Source organism: Lissotriton vulgaris, chromosome 1_1 (assembly GCF_964263255.1).
Source record: "Lissotriton vulgaris chromosome 1_1, aLisVul1.2, whole genome shotgun sequence".
Classification (NCBI taxonomy): domain Eukaryota; kingdom Metazoa; phylum Chordata; class Amphibia; order Caudata; family Salamandridae; genus Lissotriton; species Lissotriton vulgaris.
In genome coordinates, this window is record NC_141685.1 from 209601693 (window position 1) to 209625073 (window position 23381).

Sequence of the window (23381 nt, forward strand, 5' to 3'; positions counted from 1 at the left end):
CCGGCCTACTGTGTTACAACAAATCAGAATGTTGTGCCACCAGTTAGAGTTTGTGGCTGGAATGCGTGCATTGAAAAGAGGAGGCTTCGGTGCAGCTACACCACAATGTAACATATGTCACGCCTTGTGCTTGAATACATTCCCAAACACAAGCCCTCAGCATCTCAGACACCTGGTATCACCCTACAAACCACATCGCTCCCTACGGGCGAACAATTCCAACCTTTCCTCAGTTCCTAGACTTTAGAGAAAGAAGAACACACCAAGGAGGCTGGGCGTTCTCCTACCGAGGGCCCAAACTATGCAACGCAGCGCCACTGTCACTGAGATCCTGTCAGTCTCTTTCTATTTTTCGAAAACAACAAAAAACCTGGCTATTTTGAACAGAGTATCATATAATTTTATGTAAAAGGGTCATTTGGAGGCTTAGCACTGGAAAATCCATTGTGGGTAGCTGCACGCTTTACCAAACACTAATAATAATAATAATTCTTCATCAAACTATTTGCATTGCTTCACTAGTAATAGGCATGAAAAAATGATTCTGATTGCACTGATCATTTCATTTGTTAGCAGACATTCTAAGTAAATGCATAACATTTTACATTTCCAATGGTCACTTTCTGGCCACATATTCTAAGTGGTGGCATAACATTTTACATTCCAATAGTCACATTCCAGTCATGCATCCTAGGTTGTGGCACAACATTCTTCATTCAACAAGGGGTGTTGGCTGACCGTATCCCCTCCCTGGTTTCTAATATGAACCTCAGATTCTGTGAGTTCAATACTGCCAGCTCTGATCATAGTTCACTGTTAGTACCCTCTCTGATCGAACCTTGATGAACAGTGCTAGATTTGAATCAAATTGTGTGGAAGGGCCAGCCGTGATGAAAGCTCTCTGCATGGCTTTGAAAAGTGTGCAGCCATGCCCCTGCACATTTCTTCCAATCATGCAAGTTCACTAGAGGTGTGCTGTGTCATTATTTATTCTTGCGTCCTGGCGGATTTAGCTGTCTGTTGTCGTAGACCTATTGTCTACTCTACAATAGACATAAAGTTGGCTCTGGGTCAGCTTCTTGCTCATGATTAGCTGACTTTCTTGGCTATCTTCATTCCCTGTTCCTTATTCGATAGCTTTCCTCTTGTTCTTGTGCTTGTCCCATCCCTGAAGCATTTTCTCTTTACATTGTTTCTTTTAGGAAAAATTGTTCCTTCCCTAATTTTTTTTAATTGTTTTTTAGCGTTCTACAGGAGTGCATTGATTCCCTCACTCTCTTCCCCAGCTTTATTACATTATTTTTGTAACTTCTTTTATTGAGGCTCAAGCGGGTGCACACTGCTCCCTGACTGTTCACTGTGAACAGTGCTTGTTAAGACCCCTTTACGTGCGAACCTCTAGCAGTGCGACATTTAAGTACATTCCAGCACCAGTAATTATCATTTGGTAACACCATTGGAAAAGCTCTTGTGCACATCGCTTCACTGTAAATGTGGCATAAATACTTGCAAACTCAGTAAGGACACATGAGCAAGTATACTCAATACTATGAAGTAAGGTAACAGTTTATGCATGCAAATCACTTTACACTATGCATAAACTACACATGTAAACATAAATGACATGCAAATATCTGCCAACTTAATATATAACAAGGCAGTTGATATCACAATGACCCTCTAGAGTTCACTCCGCTTCGTAGCAGAGCACACCTGGTCTTGAATCTGATTCCTCCTGGCTTCGGAATGTTCTAGGTTCTGATACCTCGTGGGTTGGGTATGGTCAAGGATTGTGTGGTGCAGGGTTGGGTACGCTCTAGGTTCTGATACCTCCTGGGTTGGTTGTGGTCAAGGATTCTGTCGTGCAAGGTTGGGTATGCTCCAAGTTATGATACCTCGTGGGTTGGGTATGGTCAAGGATTGTGTGGTGCAGGGTTGGGTACGCTCTAGGTTCTGATACCTCCTGGGTTTGATGTGGCCAAGGATTGTGTGGTGCAGGGTTGGGTATGCTCTAGGTTCTGATACCTCCTGGGTTGGGTGTGGTCAAGGATTGTGTGGTGCATGGTTGGGTACGCTCTAGGTTCTGATGCCTCCTGGTTTGGGTGTGGTCAAGGATTGTGTGGTGTAGGGTTGGGTACGCCCAGGTTCTGAAGCCTCCTGGGTTGGGTGTGGTCAAGGATGGTGCCGAGTTGGGTATGCTCCAGGTTCTTATGCCTCCTGGGTTGGGTGTGGTCAAGGATTGTGTGGTTCAGGGTTGGGTATGCTCTAGGTTCTGATACCTCCTGGGTTTGATGTGGCCAAGGCTTGTGTGGTGCAGGGTGGGGTATGCTCTAGGTTCTGATACCTCCTGGGTTGGGTGTGGTCAAGGATTGTATGGTGCATGGTTGGGTACGCTGCAGGTTCTGATGCCTCCTGGGTTGGGTGTGGTCAAGGATTGTGTGGTGCAGGGTTGGGTACGCTCCAGGTTCTGATGCTTCCTGGGTTGGGTGTGGTCAAGGATGGTGCAGGGTTGGGTATGCTCCTGGTTCTGATGCCTCCTGGGTTGGGTGTGGTCAAGGATTGTGTGGTGCAGGGTTGGGTACGCTCCAGGTTCTGATACCTCCTGGGTTTGGTGTGGTCAAGGATTGTGTGGTGCAGGGTTGGATACGCTCCAGATTCTGATACCTCCTGGGTTTGGTGTGGTCAAAGATTGTGTGGTGCAGGGTTGGTTACGCTCAAGGTTCTGATACCTCCTGGGTTGGGTGTGGTCAAGAATTGTGTGGTGCAGGGTTTGGTACGCTCCTGGTTCTGATGCCTCCTGGGTTGGGTGTGGTCAAGGATTGTGTGGTGCAGGGTTGGGTACGCTCCAGGTTTTGATCCCTCCTGGGTTGGGTGTGGTCAAGGATTGTGTGGTGCAGGGTTGGGTACGCTCCAGGTTCTAATGCCTCCTGGGTTGGGTGTGGTCAAGGATGGTGCAGGGTTAGGTGCGCTCCAGGTTCTGATACCTCCTGGCTTGGGTGTGGTCAATGATTGTGTGGTGCAGGGTTGGGTACGCTACAGGTTCTGATACCTCTTGGGTTTGGTGTTCTCAAGGATTCTGTCTTGCAGGGTTGGGTACGCTCCAGGTTCTGACACCTCCTGGGTTGGGTGTGGTCAAGGATTGTGTGGTGCAGGGTTGGGTACGCTCCAGGTCCGGATGCCTCCTGGGTTGGGTGTGGTCAAGGATTGTGTGGTGCAGGGTTGGGTATGCTCCAGGTGCGGATACCTCCTGGGTTGGGTGTGGTCCAGAGTAGGGTATGTTCCTTGTTCCCATATCTCATGTGTTGGGTGTGGTCCAGGTTCTGATACCTCCTGGGTAAGCTGTGTGCTGAATCTGATACCTCCTGGGTTGTGTGTGGTTCAGGTTCTGATGACTCTTGGGTTTGGTGTAGTCTGATTCTAGGTGTGGTTCGTGTTTGGATACCCCCTGCATTTGATGGTCTGGGTTCTGATACCTCATAGGTTGGGTGTAGACTGTTCTGATCGCTCCAGGGTTGGGGATAGTCTGGATTCTCATACCTCCTGACTCCTCTGATGCCTCATGGTTTACGTGTGGTCCAGATCTGATACCTCCTGGCTTGGTTGTGATCCAGGTTTGGGTATGGTCCTACCTCTGATACCTCCTGACTTGTTTGTGATCCAGGGTTCGGTATGGTCCTGCTTCTGATACCTCATGGTTTGGGTGTGGTCCAGGGTTCAGTATGGTCCAGGTTCTGATGCCTCCTGGGATGGAGCTAGTTCAGGATAGGTCTCTTGCCACTGAATGGTGTAACCTGTTATGGGGATTAAGCAAATTATGAAAACACTTGCTTCTCTCTCTACCTCACCAGATCTGCACAAGAACGGCCTTTTGGGCGAGGCTTATCGGATCCGTGAGACCGTCCCCAGTTGCCTCCTGATCTGGATATCGCACCCCGAATGCTGGCTTGAGGGTAAGTCTGCACAAGCCACTAATGATGTGTACAAATAAGAAGAAAAATGAACTTTTATAAATTGCCACTTTTATACACAACTGAATTGATGGATACAAAGTGAGAATGGTCTGTAAATATTTAAGTAAATAGAAAGGAGAGTGAGGTATCAGAACATTTTGTCACTCCTTTGTTGACTGTTTTCTCCAGAGAGAGGTAGCCAACATCATTGATCTCTGAACAATAGGTTGTGTTGCCAGAATGTAAGGAGTATTGGTGAGTTAGTAACCTCCAGGCCAGGGCATAAAGCAACCTCATGATAGTCTGTAACCACATGTAGCCAGATGTGGAATAAAGTCCTCAGAAGAGGCTGAGAAGACCAGTCATGTGGAAAAGTTCCCCAAGAAAACCCCATCCACCTGCAGGAAGGGTGATGCAAAGTGGGGGCACATGATACTAAACTAAGGCTCTGTGCCATTTCATCGCTGTTCCATCACGGTTCAGGGTGAGAGACGCCGCTGATACCACCTACCTTAGAGGGGTCTGAGGAAGACAACTGACATCACAGAGCTCTGGAGAGTGTTTCTGTGACATTGCAGTCATTCACTTGACGCCCACTCCCATCTCTAGGAGGAACCATGGTCTACATAAAGCATAATGGAAGTAGATGTTGTGCCATAACTAGAGAATTAGTCCCTGTTGTGCAGGTACCCTGGGTCAGTGTATTTTATTGGCCAACACACATGCAATCACACCCTGCCTCTCTACCCAGCACATGTGGAGGTGCTGCCACTCACCTTGGGGTTGGAGTAAATTTAAATGAAGAATGGACCAGCTTTCTAGAGAGAATGCACACGACCTGCAGAGAAGACATTCATGAGCAACCAAAAAAGGAAATTACATTACTGTTGGCAGAGGTTTAAGTTTGTATATTAACGTAGAGTACCTGTTGTTGGCTCATTATTTTCAGGATCTGGGTGGTAAATGTTCACTGTGCCTTAAGTTGAGAGTGATTAGTGCAGGGTCACTGTTCAGGAAGGGACTAATGCTGGGTAGGTAACTACCTAATTGTTTGTACCATCTTCTAGCTGAGGGTCTAAAAACGCTCATCGTCGTTGTGTTGGTGCTTGGCTGTTTTTCACTAAGTGATCTGCTAAATGTGCAGAGTGGTTTTGGATATTCGGTCACTGTGTGAGTGTGCACGCGTGCACACAGACAGTGGTTTTGTTGGATATATAGAACACAGTAAATGCATGCTTCACCTCTTTAGGATATATAGTTATTCAGGGAATGGAAGTGTGCATCTTTAGAATATCTGATGACACTGTGAGTGCAAAGGGTGCTTCTTTACGATATCTGATCACTCAATAAGTGCAGAAGGTGCAGTCTTGTGGTATCTGATCACTAGATGAGTGCAGAGTTTGCGTCTTTAGAATATCTGATGACTCCGTGAGTGCAGAGTTTGCATCTCTAGAATATCTGATGACTCAGTGAGTGCAGAGTTTGCGTCTTTAGAATATCTGTTGACTTAGTGAGTGCAGAGGGTGTTTTTTTGAATGTCTGACTACTCAGTGACTCCAGAGGGTACTTCTTTGGAATATCTGATGACTCAGTGAATGCAGAAGTTGCTTCTTTAGAATATCTGAATACTCAGTGAGTGCAGAGGGTGCTTATTTATAATATCTGATGACTCAGAAAGTGCAGAAGTTGGTTCTTTAGAATAGTGAGTCCAGAGGGTACTTCTTTAGAATATCTGATGACTCAGTGAGTGCAGAAGTTGCTTCTTTAGAACATCTGATTACTGAGTGACTGCAGAGGGTGCTTCTTTAGAATATCTGATGACTCAGTGAGTGCAGAAGTTGCTTCTTTAGAATATCTGAATACTCAGTGAGTCCAGAGGGTACTTCTTTAGACTATCTGATGACTCAGCGAGGGCAGAAGTTGCTTCTTTAGAATAGCTGATTACTCAGTGAGTGCAGAGGGTACTTCTTTAGAATATCTGATTACTCAGTGAGTGCCGAGGGTGCTTCTTTAGAATATCTGATTACTCACTGAGTGCTGAGGGTGCTTCTTTAGAATATTTGATTACTCAGTGAGTGCAGAGGCTGCTTCTTTAGAATATCTGATTACTCAGTGAGTGCCAAGGGTGCTTCTTTAGAATATCTGATAACTCAGTGAGTGCAGAGGGTGCTTCTTTAGAATATCTGAGTACTCAGTGAGTGCTGAGGGTGCTTCTTTAGAATATCTGATTACTTAGTGACTGCAGAGGGTGCTTCTTTAGAATATCTGATGACTCAGTGAGTGCAGAAGTTGCTTCTTTAGAATATCTGAATACTCAGTGAGTCCAGAGGGTACTTCTTTAGACTATCTGATGACTCAGCGAGTGCAGAAGTTGCTTCTTTAGAATAGCTGATTACTCAGTGAGTGCAGAGGGTACTTCTTTAGAATATCTGATTACTCAGTGAGTGTCGAGGGTGCTTCTTTAGAATATCTGATTACTCACTGAGTGCTGAGGGTGCTTCTTTAGAATATTTGATTACTCAGTGAGTGCAGAGGCTGCTTCTTTAGAATATCTGATTACTCAGTGAGTGCCAAGGGTGCTTCTTCAGAATATCTGACAACTCAGTGAGTGCAGAGGGTGCTTCTTTAGAATATCTGAGTACTCAGTGAGTGCTGAGGGTGCTTCTTTAGAATATCTGATTACTCAGTGAGTGCCGAGGGTGCTTCTTTAGAATATCTGATTACCGAGTGACTGCAGAGGGTGCTTCTTTAGAATATCTGAATACTCAGTGAGTCCAGAGGGTACTTCTTTAGACTATCTGATCACTCAGCGAGTGCAGAGGGTACTTCTTTAGAATATCTGATTACTCAGTGAGTGCCGAGGGTGCTTCTTTAGAATATCTGATTACTCACTGAGTGCTGAGGGTGCTTCTTTAGAATATTTGATTACTCAGTGAGTGCAGAGGGTGCTTCTTTAGAATATCTGATTACTCAGTGAGTGCTGAGGGTGCTTCTTTAGAATATCTGATTACTCAGTGAGTGCCGAGGGTGCTTCTTTAGAATATCTGATTACTGAGTGACTGCAGAGGGTGCTTCTTTAGAATATCTGATTACTGAGTGAGTGCAGAGGGTGCTTCTTTAGAATATCTGATTACTGAGTGAGTGCCGAGGGTGCTTCTTTACAATATCTGATTACTGAGTGAGTGCAGAGGGTACTTCTTTAGAATATCTGATTATTGAGTGAGTGCAGAGGGTGCTTCTTTAGAATATCTGATTACTCATTGAGTGCAGAGGGTGCTTCTTTAGAATATCTGATGACTCAGTGAGTGCAGAAGTTGCTTATTTAGAATAGTGAGTCCAGAGGGTACATCTTTGGAATATCCGATGACTCAGTGAGTGCCGAGGGTGCTTCTTAGAATATCTGATTACTCAGTGAGTGCCGAGGGTGCTTCTTTAGAATATCTAATTACTCAATGAGTGCCGAGGGTGCTTCTTTAGAATATCTGATTACTCAGTGAGTGCGGGGGTACTTTCGAATATCTGATGACTCAGTGACTGAAGAGGGTGTTTTTGTGAATATCTGACTACTCAGTGACTCCAGAGGGTGCCTCTTTAGACTATCTGATGACTCAGTGAGTGCAGAAGTTGCTTCTTTAGAATATCTGATTACTCAGTGAGTGCAGAGGGTGCTTATTTAGAATATATGATTACTCAGTGAGTGCCGAGGGTGCTTCTTTAGAATATCTAATTACTCACTGAGTGCCGAGGGTGCTTCTTTAGAATATTTGATTACTCAGTGAGTGCAGAGGGTGCTTCTTTAGAATATCTGATTACTCAGTGAGTGCCGAGGGTGCTTCTTTAGAATATCTGATTACTCAGTGAGTGCAGAGGGTGCTTCTTTAGAATATCTGATTACTCAGTGAGTGCGGCGGGTGCTTCTTTAGAATATCTGATTGCTCAGTGAGTGCCGAGGGTGCTTCTTTAGAATATCTGATTACTGAGTGAGTGCAGAGGGTGCTTCTTTAAAATATCTGATTACTGAGTGAGTGCAGAGGGTGCTTCTTTAGAATATCTGATTACTGAGTGAGTGCCGAGGTTGCTTCTTTAGAATATCTGATTACTTAGTGAGTGCAGAGGGCGCTTCTTTAGAATATCTTCATTACTCAGTGAGTGCCGAGGGTGCTTCTTTAGAATATCTGATTACTCAGTGAGTGCAGAGGGTGCTTCTTTAGTATATCTGATTACTCAGTGAGTGCCGCGGGTGCTTCTTTAGAATATCTGATTGCTCAGTGAGTGCCGAGGGTGCTTCTTTAGAATATCTGATTACTGAGTGAGTGCAGAGGGTGCTTCTTTAAAATATCTGATTACTGAGTGAGTGCCGAGGGTGCTTCTTTAGAATATCTGATTACTGAGTGAGTGCCGAGGTTTCTTCTTTAGAATATCTGATTACTTAGTGAGTGCAGAGGGCGCTTCTTTAGAATATCTGATTCTCTTCCAGGGGATCCTCATCAATAGTCATAAGCATTAGAATATTCCCGCCCATGCGCGGGACCTCGGAAACACTATATTATATGTGCCCCACATATGTATACACATATATATATAAATAATATGTATATAAAAACAAGCAATAGCAGCCAAATCACATTAGAGCTGAAATATGCTGTGAAGAATTTCCACCATACATATATATTAAGCATTAGAAACATGAGAAACAACACCAAAGATTGTTTAGAAATTGTTTTAATGCTTAGAAAGCAGTAGAAATTCTCATAACTCACTGGAAGCATAGGAAGCTCCCAGGCTGCATTGCAAACACACAGTCTAAAAAGACTGAAAAGCTAACCTGTAGCTGAATAGCAAAAAACTGACACTGTGCCTTTAAGGCACTCATGACCCCCTGTATCCCATCATGCCCCAGGGGTGACAGTTAGGTCAGTTGTTCTTTCCGGCTCCTTCAGTGAAGGACCCTGGTTACACAGCTCCACTATTTTTCTGGTTTTTGACAGAAAAATACTTATTTTTGTCAAATTTTGCTCTTACTTCGACGTCTTACATCTAGTCAAGTAAGATACTGCTTGTTTTCAGCAGTTTGGTGAGCATTTTCCTCTGAGAATGCCTTCACTCTTTGATAAATGCCCTTCTTGTGGCAACAAGAAGGCAAAATCAGACAGCCACGACGTCTGTATCCTTTGCCTGCCTGAGGATCATGATCCAGGCACCTGTCCACATTGTGAGAACCTGTCAGGAAGAACCCTCAAGGACAGGGAAAGAATTCGGATTTATGGCCTGGCTCACAGAGCTTCAAGAGGGAGATCTCCAGTGAAGAAGGGCTCCAAGAAGACTCATACATCTTCAAGAAAGAAGTCTTCATACCCTTCAACTTCAGCGTCGAGCTCAGCGCTGAGAAAAGATCCACAGGTGGAGTTTTCCTCTTCGAAACTACCGTCGACGGCGGGCTCGCCGTCGAGAAGAAGACCAGGTACGTCGACGACGTCGAAAGAACCAGCTCCGTCGTCGAAATCCCCTCCGCCGTCGTCAACCGGGCGACGATCGGCGTTGAGGAAGGCTACTCCGCCGCCGTCAACCGGGCGACGGTCGGCGTCGAGATCCATTACCCCTCCGCCGTCGTCAACCAGGCGACACCGGCGTCGAGGGAGGTCACTTCGCCGTCGTCAACCAGGCGACGACCGGCGTCGAGAAATGTGACCCCTCCGCGTCCAAGAAGCGACGATCAGCGTCGAGGACCAAGACCCCTCTGCCGTCGACAGTAGCTCGTCGAGGACGCAGTCTCCGTCAGTGCAGCATCAGCGCGCGGCGTCGAGGGTGCCCAATACCCCTCCGCCGTCGTCGCACGGGCATTCGATGTCGAGGCAGCGATCTCCGTCGACGGCCGACCATCGCCGTTCGACGTCGAGGCAGAAAGCTCCGTCGACGACAGGACGAGGTCGTTCGACGTCGAGAGAAAAGCTTCCGTCTGCGACAGGACACCGTCGATCGACGTCGAGGCAGAGGTCTCCGTCGGCGGCCGGACACCGCCGTTCGACGTCGAAGCAGAGGGCTCCGTCGACGGCTTCTTATCGCCGCTCTACGTCGAGAGACTACAGAACCTCTCATGGACATTCGGAGTCGAGATTGTTTGATCCTCCGACTCCCCAAAAGCGTTCGACGACGAGGAAAGAAAGCTCGACGTCGAGACACTCGGATACGATCATGGTGACAGAATCTGCTTCTCACCATTCATCTTATCGGTCCTCTGGCTCCTCAACTGAGCATTCAAGGTCCAGAAGCCCTATACACAGAAGGAGGTCGCGGGAGCGGAGACTCAGTGCTCACCGTAGACATAGACGTACTCCGTCTACTTCTTCAACCTCTTCTACCAGATCGTCCAAGAGGGACTACTCCCCGACTTTGACGGACAGTCCAGCGTCCAGGTCCTCCCCAGTGGATGATATTGGCACGTATCTGGATGTACTGCAAAGAGGTGCGCTTAAACTGAACATCGAAATGTCTGTCCCCCAAGTGACGACGACAGTCATTTTTGAAACCTTACACAAGAAGGCCATCTCCAGACCTCTGCTGCCTCTAGTTCCGGGGATTATGGACCCTGTCAAGGAGGTTTTCCTAACCCCAGCAGCAATCAGAGCAGTCCCGGCACGCATTCAGAAGAAGTACAAACCGGCGGCTTCGGACCCGGTGTTTGTGAAATCTGACCCTCCAGCAGACTCTGTCATTGTGGCGGCGGCGAGGAAGACACATGCGGTTGCTGGTTCCTCTTCAATCCCGCCGGATAAGGACAGCAAAACCCAAGACTCCTGGGGTCGAAAGGTCTGCAACTCTGCTGCTTCCACTCTTAAGGTCGCCAGTGCAGCTGCGCTCCTGGGTCGGTATGACAGAGCCTTATGGGACTCGATGGAAAGATTCAAAGCCAAGCTACCGAAAGAGGACCAGCAGGACTTTGAAGAAACTGTTACGGAGGGGTGTCTGGTGGCAAACCAGATGATAAGCACGGCCGCGGATGGGGCGGTGCTTTCGGCTCATTCCTATTCCCACGGAGTTTGTGCCAGACGATCGGCCTGGTTGCGCCTTACAGGGCTGAAACCGGATGCTCAGCATCGAATTCTGAATCTCCCCTTTTCAGGTTCCGCTCTCTTCGGTGAACATGCGAACGAAGAGATGACCCGAATGAAGACTGAGCTGGACACGGTAAAGGCGGTGGGCTTGGAGAAGAAAAAGGAATTCAAGCGCCGCTTCAAGACCAACAGGGGTAGAGGGGCTCAACAGAGGGTTCAAACCCCTCAGTGGTCCCAAAACAAAACTCAAGGGAAACCCCAGTTTCGTGGCAAGCCCAGCAGAGGTAGAGGAGGTCACCAACAGTCCTCCAACACCACGAGAGGAGGAAAGGCCTGAACAGTGGCTTCCTCTGACGCCGTTGCCCACTCCAGTGGGAGGAAGTGCTTCACAACACCTGGCAGAGTGGGTCAGCATCACAAGAGATCAGTGGGTGCTGAATATACTACGCAATGGATACAGGATACGTTTCTGTGCTCTTCCAAAGAGCGTCCCTCCGAAGAGCTCTTGCCCTCACCAACTAAGCTTGCTCCGACGAGAGGTAAAAATCCTGCTGCAAAAAAGAGCGATAGAAGAAGTTCCTCTCGCTCTAAGAGGAAAAGGAGTTTACTCCAGATATTTCCTTGTCCCCAAAAAAGATCAGGAGGACAAGTTCAGACCAATACTCGACCTACGACTCCTAAACAAGGTTATCGTCAAGGAAAAGTTCCGCATGTTAGCGCTTCACCAGATATGTCCTCATCTGCAAGCCGGAGATTGGATGTGTTCGGTGGATCTGCAAGATGCGTATTTTCACATCCCGATTGCGCAACAACATCGCAAGTACCTAAGGTTTGTTGTGGGAAACAAACACTACCAGTACAAGGTGTTACCCTTCGGTCTCAAGTCCGCACCACAAGTCTTCACCAAATGCATGGCAGTGGTGGCGGCTTTTCTTCACAAGAAGGGTCTCTTCATTTACCCATACCTGGACGACTGGCTCCTAAAGGGTCCATCTCCGGTACGGGTAACGCAAGATCTGCAACTGTGCCTGCACCAACTTCACAGGCTCGGCCTCCATGTGAACCTGGAGAAGTCAGTCCGGCGGCCTACACAATCCATCCACTACCTAGGCTCCGTTCTGGACACAAGCGTGGGAAAAGCGTTTCCTTCGGAGGAGAGATTTTCTTCCATGAAACAAAAATGTGGGATTCTGCTAGAGTCTCGGCCTCCAACAGCACGACAAGTAGCATCTCTACTGGGTTCCATGGCGTCCTGCATTTTTCTCATCCCAAACGCCAGGCTGAGAATGCGTCCTCTACAACAGGCTCTGGAGGATCAGTGGGGCCAAGCAACAGGACGTTGGGAGGATCGAATCAATCTTTCCCAAGCGACAAAAGGGTCCATCAGATGGTGGACTCGGAGAAACAATGTGATGGTGGGAGTGCCGTTTCACCAACCCATTCCGTCCCAATCTATAGTGACAGATGCCTCCCTGCAAGGCTGGGGAGCACACATGGGTCCACTTCAGATTCAAGGCCAGTGGTCTGCGCAGGAGCAGACATACCACATCAACATGCTGGAACTCAGAGCGGTATTCCTGGCTCTCAAAGCTTTCCTACCAGTGATCAAATTCGGCTCAGTCCTGGTTCAGACGGACAATACGACAACCATGTTCTATCTGAACAAGCAAGGAGGCACGAAATCTCGCCCACTGTCTCGAGAGGCTCAGTCAATATGGCATTGGCTTCTCGCTCGAGGTCTCACAATAGTGGCGGTGCACCTTCCGGGCGAGTTGAACGTCAAGGCAGACGCACTCAGCAGGCACTTCGAAGAACAGCCAGACTGGGTGCTAAGCGACGAAGTAGTAGAAGAGCTTTTTCGTTGCTGGGGGCGTCTATCCATAGACTTGTTTGCAGACGACGAAAACACCAAATGCCACGCCTTCGCGTCCAGGTTCCACAGACCAGGGACGCAGGGGAACGCTCTTCTGTTGGATTGGGCAGGGATGTTCGCATACGCGTTTCCTCCCCTGGCACTGATTCCGAGAGTGGTTTCCAAGCTCCTCAGGACGAACATGGTAATGATCCTGATTGCTCCAGACTGGCCTCGGCAGTGGTGGTATCCGGACCTTCTACATCTGTCTGTGTGTCCACACAAACGACTCCCTTGCAGGCCGGACCTGTTGAGCAAAATGAACGGGAGGATAATGCATCCCAACCTCCCATCATTGAACCTAACAGCATGGCTCCTGAGGTCCTGCAATACGGACATTTGAACCTGCCTCCAGAATGCATGAACATTTTGAAGGAGGCAAAGAGACCGTCCACGAGAGCATCCTATGCCTTCAAGTGGAAAAGGTTTTACTTGTGGTGTAAAGATCATCATTTGGATCCGACTAAGGGGCAGGAGGACGTCATCTTACCATACCTCCTTTCCCTCGCAACAGCTGGTTTAAAGTACGCTTCAATTAGAGTGCATTTGTCAGCTATTGTGGCTTACAGAAAGTCACCTGATCAGGTGTCTTTCTTTCAGGTTCCAGTGGTCAAGGATTTACCCCAGGGATTGAAGAAAGTGTATCCCTCTGTGCGAAATCCTTCTCCTCCGTGGGAATTAAACCTAGTTCTATCAAGGTTAATGTCTCCTCCTTTCAAGCCCATCCACAAGGCTTCCTTACAACATCTCTCTTGGAAGGCAGCCTTTTTGGTGGCGATTACCTTTGCGCGCAGAGTAAGTGAGATACAAGCCCTCTGTGCAAAGGAACCTTATACTGTATTCCACCATAACAGAGTGGTCCTAAGGGCTCACCCGTCCTTCTTGCCTAAAGTCATCTCTGATTTTCATATAAATCAATCTATTTCCCTCCCTTCTTTTTTTCCAAATCCTACGACCCCGGCCGAGCGGTCACTTCACTCCTTAGATCTTAAAAGAGTGCTTAAGTTTTATTTGGAAAAGACTAAAGGGATTAGGAAAACGGACCAACTGTTTGTGAACTATGGCTCAATGAGAACTGGCTTTCCAGCAGCTAAGAGGTCCATCTCCAGGTGGATTGTCTCTTGCATTAAGTTGGCCTATCAACTAGCAGGCAAGCCGTTGTTGATGTCTCCAAAAGCACATTCCACTAGAGGGAAGGCGGCTACGGTGGCTTTCTTGCATGACGTTCCCATGTCGGAAATATGCAAGGCTGCAACCTGGAAATCAGTGCATACCTTATATATATGTGTATACATATGTGGGGCACATATAATATAGTGTTTCCGGGGTCCCGCGCATGGGCGGGAATATTCTAATGCTTATGACTTTGATGAGGATACCCCTGGAAGAGAACTAGGATTACAGGTAAGTAACTAATCCTTACTCAGTGTGTGCTGAGGTGCTGAGGGTGCTTCTTTAGAATATCTGATTACTTAGTGAGTGCCGAGGGTGCTTCTTTAGAATATCTGATTACTCAATGAGTGCCGAGGGTGCTTCTTTAGAATATCTGATTACTCAGTGAGGGCAGAGGGTGCTTCTTTAGAAAATCTGATTACTCAGTGAGTGCAGTGGGTACTTCGAATATATGATTGCTCAGTGAGTGTACAGGGTGCTTCTTTAGAGTATCAGAATATTCAGTGAGTGGAGAGGATGTTTTTTAGAATATATGATTACTCGGAGAGTGCAGAGGGTGCCCCTTTAAATATATGATTGATTAGTGAGTGCAGAGGGTGCTTCTTTACTGTATCTAATCACTCAGTAAGTGCAGAAGGTGCAGTCTTATGGTATTTGATCACTAAACGAGTGCAGAGTATGTTTGCCTAGCCTGTCTGATAATCTCATGTACACTGATGGCGATTCCTTAACATGGTTCTGTTTTAATTTTCAGTCTGGACCATCTCAATGATCATCAAACTTGAAGACAAAACAAGATGGAAGAGTGACCCAACCAGCAGTCAAAAGAAGAAATATGAAGCAGTGTAGTGTTTACATTACTATTACATTCATTCCATTTAGCCTCTGAGTTGGCAGCGTGAATGGACTGTGAGTGAGAGCAAGCGCCATCTTTCATAGTGGCTAACCCCAGGCCTGACCCACTCAGCGACCCACTCCTTGACAAGGACTGTGACCCTCCATCAGGTGCCCTCACCCCAAGCTCAAGAGTCCCCAAGCTCCACAACAGGGGGCATAACCAAAGAGCCATTTCCAGGGATTAGGTAGTAGGTGTTATCTGCTGGGTCCAGAACTAGCAGGCATTCTCACCTCCCTAGACATGCCTGACAAAAGCACATGGCCATTCAGAGATGGAAATGTGTGCAGACAGTTCTTTGAGTGTCAGTAGTCAATCCAAGGAGTGTGGTCAGCACTCCTATGAATTTGGCCAGCCAGCCAAGTCCTGAAAATGTGAACAGTCACTCCTCAGAATGTAGTCACAAACTTGTGAGAGTGTGAACATTCACTCCTGGGAGTGTAGTTAGACACACATCGGGGTGTAGTCAGACACTTCTGGGAGTGTAGTCAGGCACTCCTGTGGTTGTAGACAGTCAATACTGTAAATGCAGCCAGCCTGGGAATGTAGGCTTCCTGAACTGTGTCCTACTGTGACCCACTGCCACGAATGGCATGGAGACACAGGATCATCTCGCAAGCTCTAGTACAAATGCCAGTGTGACAGGAACAATCTTGCCAATTGCCCAAACATTATATATTATATTTATACAGTATTATATTAAGGAAATAATATTTATTTATGGAACAAAGGTACTCTTTTTTGATAATTGTATTGTTATTCTTTATATTGTATTGTATTGTATTGTTATTCTTTATTGTAAGTGCAGTTGCTTCCAAGCCGCATGCGCAGTCTGGCGTGGAATGGAAAGCCACATTGCACCAGTGGGTGGAGACCGCTTCCCTACTAGACCGCTGTCTGAGATGGAGCCGAAGGTGCATGTTTCCGGTTATAAAGACCGAGCACCTTCTTGGACTCCTGTTCAAGCTAGGGATGGAAGTTGAAGACCATGTCCCTCCTAGACTGAGATCCAGGTTGGAAGGGAAGTAACAACGCAATGCATCTGCTTTCAGAGAACCAGGCCCGCCCTGGGCTAAGGTTGAGATCTGGAGTGAAACGCCTGTAGAGACCCTCATAGTGACCCACCCTCTTGGACTGAAAGCCAGACCCGAGCAAGAAAAATTATCTCCATTGAAGTGCTTGTAGAGAACCTCATAGTGAGCCCACCGCTCTTGGACTGAGAACCAGACCTGAGAGAACTAAGCATATACGGCTAGTCCCTTCCTAAACAGAAGACTAAGTATGAAGAAGACATGATGGTCACAGATAAATGAATCTTCCTAAACGGGAGGCTTGGTATGGAGGATACGTGATGGCCACAGTGCATCTGGCCTTTCATAGCGGCAGACTAGGTATGAAAATGACATCATGGGCACAGCGCCTCGATCCTCTCTAAGCTGCAGATTAAGCACTGCATGAGTGGACGGCCGCTGTGCAGCTGCTTTATGAAGCACAACCACTGCTAGACTGAGTGACAGCTATAGCATGGGATTACTTGCCTGAGTGCAGCAATGGTAGGCTCCACGTCCACTCCCAGCTCCCAGCATACATGGAAAAGGGAGAATGTTTTTTTGCCGGGCTGTGCTAGAGCCCACTCCAAGCTATGAGAAAACAAAGAAAAGATAAAAAGGGCAAAGGCAAAGCAATATTTTACAATTCTGTTCTTCCACTCGACTTGGTCGCGGGAGCTTCAAAATGCATTGATACACATGAGGGCATGGAGGTGGTAATTGTACTGATAAACTGTTCTTAAATTATTGTGCAAACAAATTGATGAATAAAACACTTTCAAAAATACAGTTTATTTTTGTTTGAAAAACTCAGAAAGCAGAAACAATGATTGTGTGTTGGGAGTTGATAACACTGGCAGGAGTGCACATGAGATGCTGAAATCATATCTTCATCTGTACGTGTGAGGAGAAACATAGCAAGTGGCTAAGGGTGGAAGGTGGATGCTGTTACTATATGGAAACGCTAATTATATATGTGGAAAATTGGTACAAAACTGGCTACACAAGAAGAAATTATTAGTAGGACACAAAGCAGACCCAGGTGTGGGGTGAATAAATATCAGTAGGGAGATGCACATAGACAGTACTGCATGTTCTCCAGCACTGGATCTTTCATAGATTCACACCCCCATAGCAGAGCCAGTCGTGGGGTGAATAAATATTGGTAGGGACCCTAGGAGGGCGCACATAGACAGTACTACATGTTTACCAGCACTGGATCTTTCATAGATTCACACACTCAAAGCAGAGGACGGCGTGGGGTGAATACATATCTGTACGGACCCTAGGGAGACGCACATAGACAGTACTGCATGTTCACCAGCACTGGATCTTTCATAGATTCACACACTCGAAGCAGAGCCCGGCGTGGGGTGAATAAATATCAGTAGGGACCCTAGGGAGACACACATAGACAGTACTGCATGTTCACCAGCACTGGATCTTTCATAGATTCACACACTCGAAGCAGAGCCAGGCGTGGTGAATAAATATCGGTAGGGACCCTAGGGAGACGCACATAGACAGTACTGCATGTTCACCAGCACTGGATCTTTCATAAATTCACACACTCGAAGCAGAGCCAGGCGTGGTGAATAAATATCGGTAGGGACCCTAGGGAGACGCACATAGACAGTACTGCATGTTCACCAGCACTGGATCTTTCATAGATTCACACACTCGAAGCAGAGCCAGGCGTGGTGAATAAATATCTGTATTTATCCTAGGGAGACGCACATAGACAGTACTGCATGTTCACCAGCACTGGATCTTTCATAAATTCACACACTTGAAGCAGAGCCAGGCGTGGTGAATAAATATCGGTAGGGACCCTAGGGAGACGCACATAGACAGTACTGCATGTTCACCAGCACTGGATCTTTCATATATTCACACCCCCATAGCAGAGCCAGTCGTGGGGTGAATAAATATTGGTAGGGACCCTAGGAGGACGCACATAGACAGTACTACATGTTTACCAGCACTGGATCTTTCATAGATTCACACACTCAAAGCAGAGCCCGGCGTGGGGTGAATAAATATCTGTACGGACCCTAGGGAGACGCACATAGACAGTACTGCATGTTCACCAGCACTGGATCTTTCATAAATTCACACACTCGAAGCAGAGCCAGGCGTGGTGAATAAATATCGGTAGGGACCCTAGAGAGACACACATAGACAGTACTGCATGTTCACCAGCACTGCATTTTTAATAGATTCACACACTCGAAGCAGAGCCCGGCGTGGGGTGAATAAATATCAGTAGGGACCCTAGGGAGACACACATAGACAGTACTGCATGTTCACCAGCACTGGATCTTTCATAGATTCACACACTCGAAGCAGAGCCAGGCGTGGTGAATAAATATCGGTAGGGACCCTAGGGAGACGCACATAGACAGTACTGCATGTTCACCAGCACTGGATCTTTCATAGATTCACACACTCGAAGCAGAGCCAGGCGTGGTGAATAAATATCGGTAGGGCCCCTAGGGAGACGCACATAGACAGTACTGCATGTTCACCAGCACTGGATCTTTCATAAATTTACACACTCGAAGCAGAGCCAGGCGTGGTGAATAAATATCGGTAGGGACCCTAGGGAGACGCACATAGACAGTACTGCATGTTCACCAGCACTGGATCTTTCATAGATTCACACACTCGAAGCAGAGCCAGGCGTGGTGAATAAATATCTGTATTTATCCTAGGGAGACGCACATAGACAGTACTGCATGTTCACCAGCACTGGATCTTTCATAAACTCACACACTCGAAGCAGAGCCAGGCGTGGTGAATAAATATCGGTAGGGACCCTAGGGAGACGCAGATAGACAGTACTGCATGTTCACCAGCACTGGATCTTTCATAGATTCACACCCCCATAGCAGAGCCAGTCGTGGGGTGAATAAATATTGGTAGGGACCCTAGGAGGAAGCACATAGACAGTACTGCATGTTCTTCAGCAGGGTATCTTTCATAGATTCACACACTCGAAGCAGAGTCCGGGGTGGGGTGAATAAATATCGGTAGGGACCCTAGGGAAACGCACATAGACAGTACTGCATGTTCACCAGCACTGGATATTTCATAGATTCACACCCCCATAGCAGAGCCAGTCGTGGGGTGAATAAATATTGGTAGGGGCCCTAGGAGGAAGCACATAGACAGTACTGCATGTTCTTTAGCACGGTATCTTTCATAGATTCACACATTCAAAGCAGAGTCCGGGGTGGGGTGAATAAATATCGGTAGGGACCCTAGGGAAACGCACATAGACAGTACTGCATGTTCACCAGCACTGGATCTTTCATAGATTCACACAATTTAAGCAAAGACAGGCGGTGATGAATAAATATCGTTAGGAACCCTAGGGAGACACACATAGACAGTACTGCATGTTCACCAGCACTGGATCTTTCCTAGATTCACACACTCCATGCAGAGCCCGGCGTGGTGAATAAATATCGGTAGGGACCCTAGGGAGGCCCACATAGACAGTACTACATGTTCTCCAGCACTGGATATTTCATAGATTCACACACTCAAATTATTCCCCATCACTAAACTGGGAAACCTCAGTAAAAATGTTATCATATCAGTGTAAGCGCTGGCTGAGGTCCTTGTGAACCACATATGCGTATTAAGGCTTACTTGAAACTCGTACTCCTGAGTCCAAAGCTGCATTAGTGAACTTGGCATGGGGGAGCAAGGGTCCCTGCTGCTGGGTTCCTGCAACACAAAATGAAGGGGAGAGCTTTGATTACATTTGGGCTCAGTGCTCTACCCTACTTTTGTCATAGTGGGCCTAGACTGTGAGGGCTCAGGTGCCAGTAGACTTGGTTTGCCTGTTAAAGCCATGTGTTCCCTCACCATATGTAGAGTAAAAACAAAAACCCTAATTAGTAACCCTTGCCTTTCCAGAGATTTGCCCCACAAAAGACACCCTGCCAATACAGGGAAAAATATTTTTTTCTTTTGTTAGACCCTCACCCACTCTAGTAGCGGCATGCTTCATCATCGGGTCTCAACCTAGTTCCTTAAAAAATGGGCTTGACCATATTTCAGGCAGCACTTTGAATATTTTTCTTAGTCGGGGTAACTAAGAATATAAAAATAGCTCAAACCGACCGTAATATACCTTTATGAGTGATTGTTTGAGTATAATTAAAAGAGAATTCCAATTTCGGGATAAGGATATTATGGTCCTATTACCCTAACAACTGGTCAATGGCGGCCATCATATACAAAAAGAGGAGGTTGGGAGGAGGGGGTGCAGAGGGGGGCAGTGTTTAAAATAATATAAAAAAAAATTAAAGTTAAGCTTACCTGCTGCCAGTCGCCTCCTGCTGTTGTATAGTTCCTACAAATATATATAGGGTCTACGCGTTTAGACAACATAAACTAAGGGATTAGTGTCCAGACTGATTCCTGACACCCCCAAAGGATAGGTTAGCCTTCACACCAGCAAGCTCACAATGCCACTATAATCCCCCTAACCTTACTAAGGAGTGAATAGTTTCTGGCAACTATCGAACATGACAACCCTTGATCCTTCAGGGATCGTGGAAACAGTACATTACTTTTCGTTTAGTCACTTGTGCTCACTTAGTCTCAGAGAGATACACAGAATAAACAATGGGGGCGTTTTCAATAAAAAAACAAGGGTATGCAGTTCCTAATGACGGCAGTAAGGAGGGGTAAAGGGAAGGTGGTCGGGGGAAGGATATGTTCCAGGTGTTAAACAAGAGAAGTACAGATGGCGAGTAACTCCGTTAGGAGCAAGGGCCTTCACACAACCCAAGGGGTGTCTTGCTTCATCATCGAGCAGCTCCTCGTTGGGCCGGCGCTGCAATGCCCAATGGGCCCTGCAAGAGGGCTTTTTGCCGGGGGTCTTTTCTTTTTGCTGATGTGAGATAGGTGGGTGCTTTGAATCTGCTTTTCACAAAAAAGATAGATCCTAACCCCAGCCCTCCCCTGGACCAAGGCAAAACACAACACTTCCCCAAGGCAAGGTAATAATACCAATCCAAACGTATGGAATATAACATATATACATTTATTAATACACTATTTCAACAACGGCAGGCCAAATGCATTAGTCATGGCAGACTCCCAAGTAACAAATGGATAATTGGAATAAAGGACCAAAAATAGGATTATATATATATATATATATATATATATATATATATATATATATATATATATATATATATATATATATATATATATATATATATATATATATATATATATATATATATATATATATATATATATATATATATATATATATATCCAAAATCGATTCCACACAATAAAGAAAGGAATGTCCAGGCCAGCTTTGCTGAGTAGGAGCTAAGAATTAAAGCTCTTGGATAACTGCAAAGCTGGCCTGGACATTCCTTTCTTTATTGTGTGGAATCGATTTTGGATACCTGGGGAGTGGCTACCCCGTCCAGGCCCTCCGCTGCAAGGGGCAGGGGTTCAGAGCACAAAACTACCTTTGGATATATATATATGGATCTATGATGTTACAACGCGTTATTTTACAACGCATGCTGTAACATCGCAACTTTTACAACGCAGGTTCCATTACAACGGATGTCATTACAACGCAGGATATTACATAGCAGATTGGTATTACAACGCATACCATTACATCGTAAGTATAGGTAAGTTTAATTTATTTTAAAAAATGTAATTAAGTTAATTTTATTAATTTTATTTTACTAATATTATTAAAATAAATTAAAAAATGTAATTAATATAATTTATTTAAATAAGTTAAATTTAATTTTAAATAGGAATTAATGTAATTTAATTAAATTAATATAATTTTATTTATTTAATTTAATAAATTTAATAATAATAATTAATTAAATATAATTAATTAAATTAAATTAATATAATTGTATTAATCTTATCTTTATTTAAATAAGTTTAATTTAATTTTAAATAGGAATTAATGTAATTTAATTAAAATAATATAATTTTATTAATTTAATTTAATAAATTTAATAATAGTAATTAATTAAATATAATTAATATATTTTAATAAATATAATTGTATTAATCTAAAAATTGTAATTAATTTCATTAAAAAAATGTAATTAATTTTAATTAAATTAATTATTTTAATTTAATTAAAGTCGTACTTTAAAAAAAATAAACCCTAAAAATACCCCTGTACCCCAAAACCCAAACCCTGCCCTGAAACCTAAAAACACCCCTGTACCCCAAAACCCAAACCCTGCCCTAAAACCTAAAAACACCCCTGTACCCCAAAACCCAAACCCTGCCCTAAAACTTAAAAACACCCCTGTACCCCAAAACCCAAACACTGCCCTAAAACCTAAAAACACCCCTGTACCCCAAAACCCAAACCCTGCCCTAAAACCTAAAAACACCCCTGTACCCCAAAACCCAAACCCTGCCCTAAAACCTAAAAACACCCCTGTACCCCAAAACCCAACACCTGCCCTGAAACCTAAAAACACCCCTGTACCCCAAAACCCAAACCCTGCCCTAAAACCTAAAAATACCCCTGTACCCCAAAACCCAACCCCTGCCCTGAAACCTAAAAACACCCCTGTACCCCAAAACCCAAACCCTGCCCTAAAACCTAAAAACACCCCTGTACCCCAAAACCCAAACCCTACCCTAAAACCTAAAAATACCCCTGTACCCCAAAACCCAACCCCTGCCCTGAAACCTAAAAACACCCCTGTACCCCAAAACCCAAACCCTGCCCTAAAAACACCCCTGTACCCCAAAACCCAACCCCTGCCCTGAAACCTAAAAACACCCCTGTACCCCTAAACCCATACCCTGCCCTAAAACCTAAAAATACCCAAACACCCCAAAACATATACCTCAGTACCCCAAAACATATACTCCTATACTCATACTTATTTTAAAAATTACTTAAATTATTATATATAATTTATAATATTAAAAAACATAAATAAATATATTTATTAATAATTAATATTAATTAAATTAATTAAATAAAATTAAATAAAATAAAAATAAAAATTAAATACTTACCAATACTTACGATGTAATGGTATGCGTTGTAATACCATCTGCTATGTAATATCCTGCGTTGTAATGACATCCGTTGTAATGGAACCTGCGTTGTAAAAGCTGCGTTGTAACAGCATTACGACGTAAAAGTTGCGTTGTAACAGTAACGCACCATATATATATATATATGTAGCAATGAAAAGGAATAAGAAAAGAGTGGCAAGAATAGAAAGCAATACGAAAAGGTTTAGCTTAGGAACACCTCACCGACTGTTTCAGCACCATCCTTCCAGCCCAAGCTGAGGGGAGTCCGGT

General features: G+C 45.3%; 1 protein-coding gene across 1 annotated transcript in view; it reads left to right on the plus strand.

Annotated features, from left to right (window-relative positions):
• The window catches only part of LOC147740894 (uncharacterized), a 30191-nt gene extending 13392 nt beyond the window's left edge, over positions 1–16799 (plus strand). The window contains exons 3-4 of the mRNA XM_086952187.1: positions 3849–3950; positions 14842–16799. Of these exons, the coding sequence (XP_086808313.1) occupies positions 3849–3917 (69 nt within the window). The 3' untranslated portion in view covers positions 3918–3950; positions 14842–16799. The remainder of the gene's footprint in view (positions 1–3848; positions 3951–14841) is intronic.
• The last annotated feature ends 6582 nt before the right edge of the window (positions 16800–23381 follow it).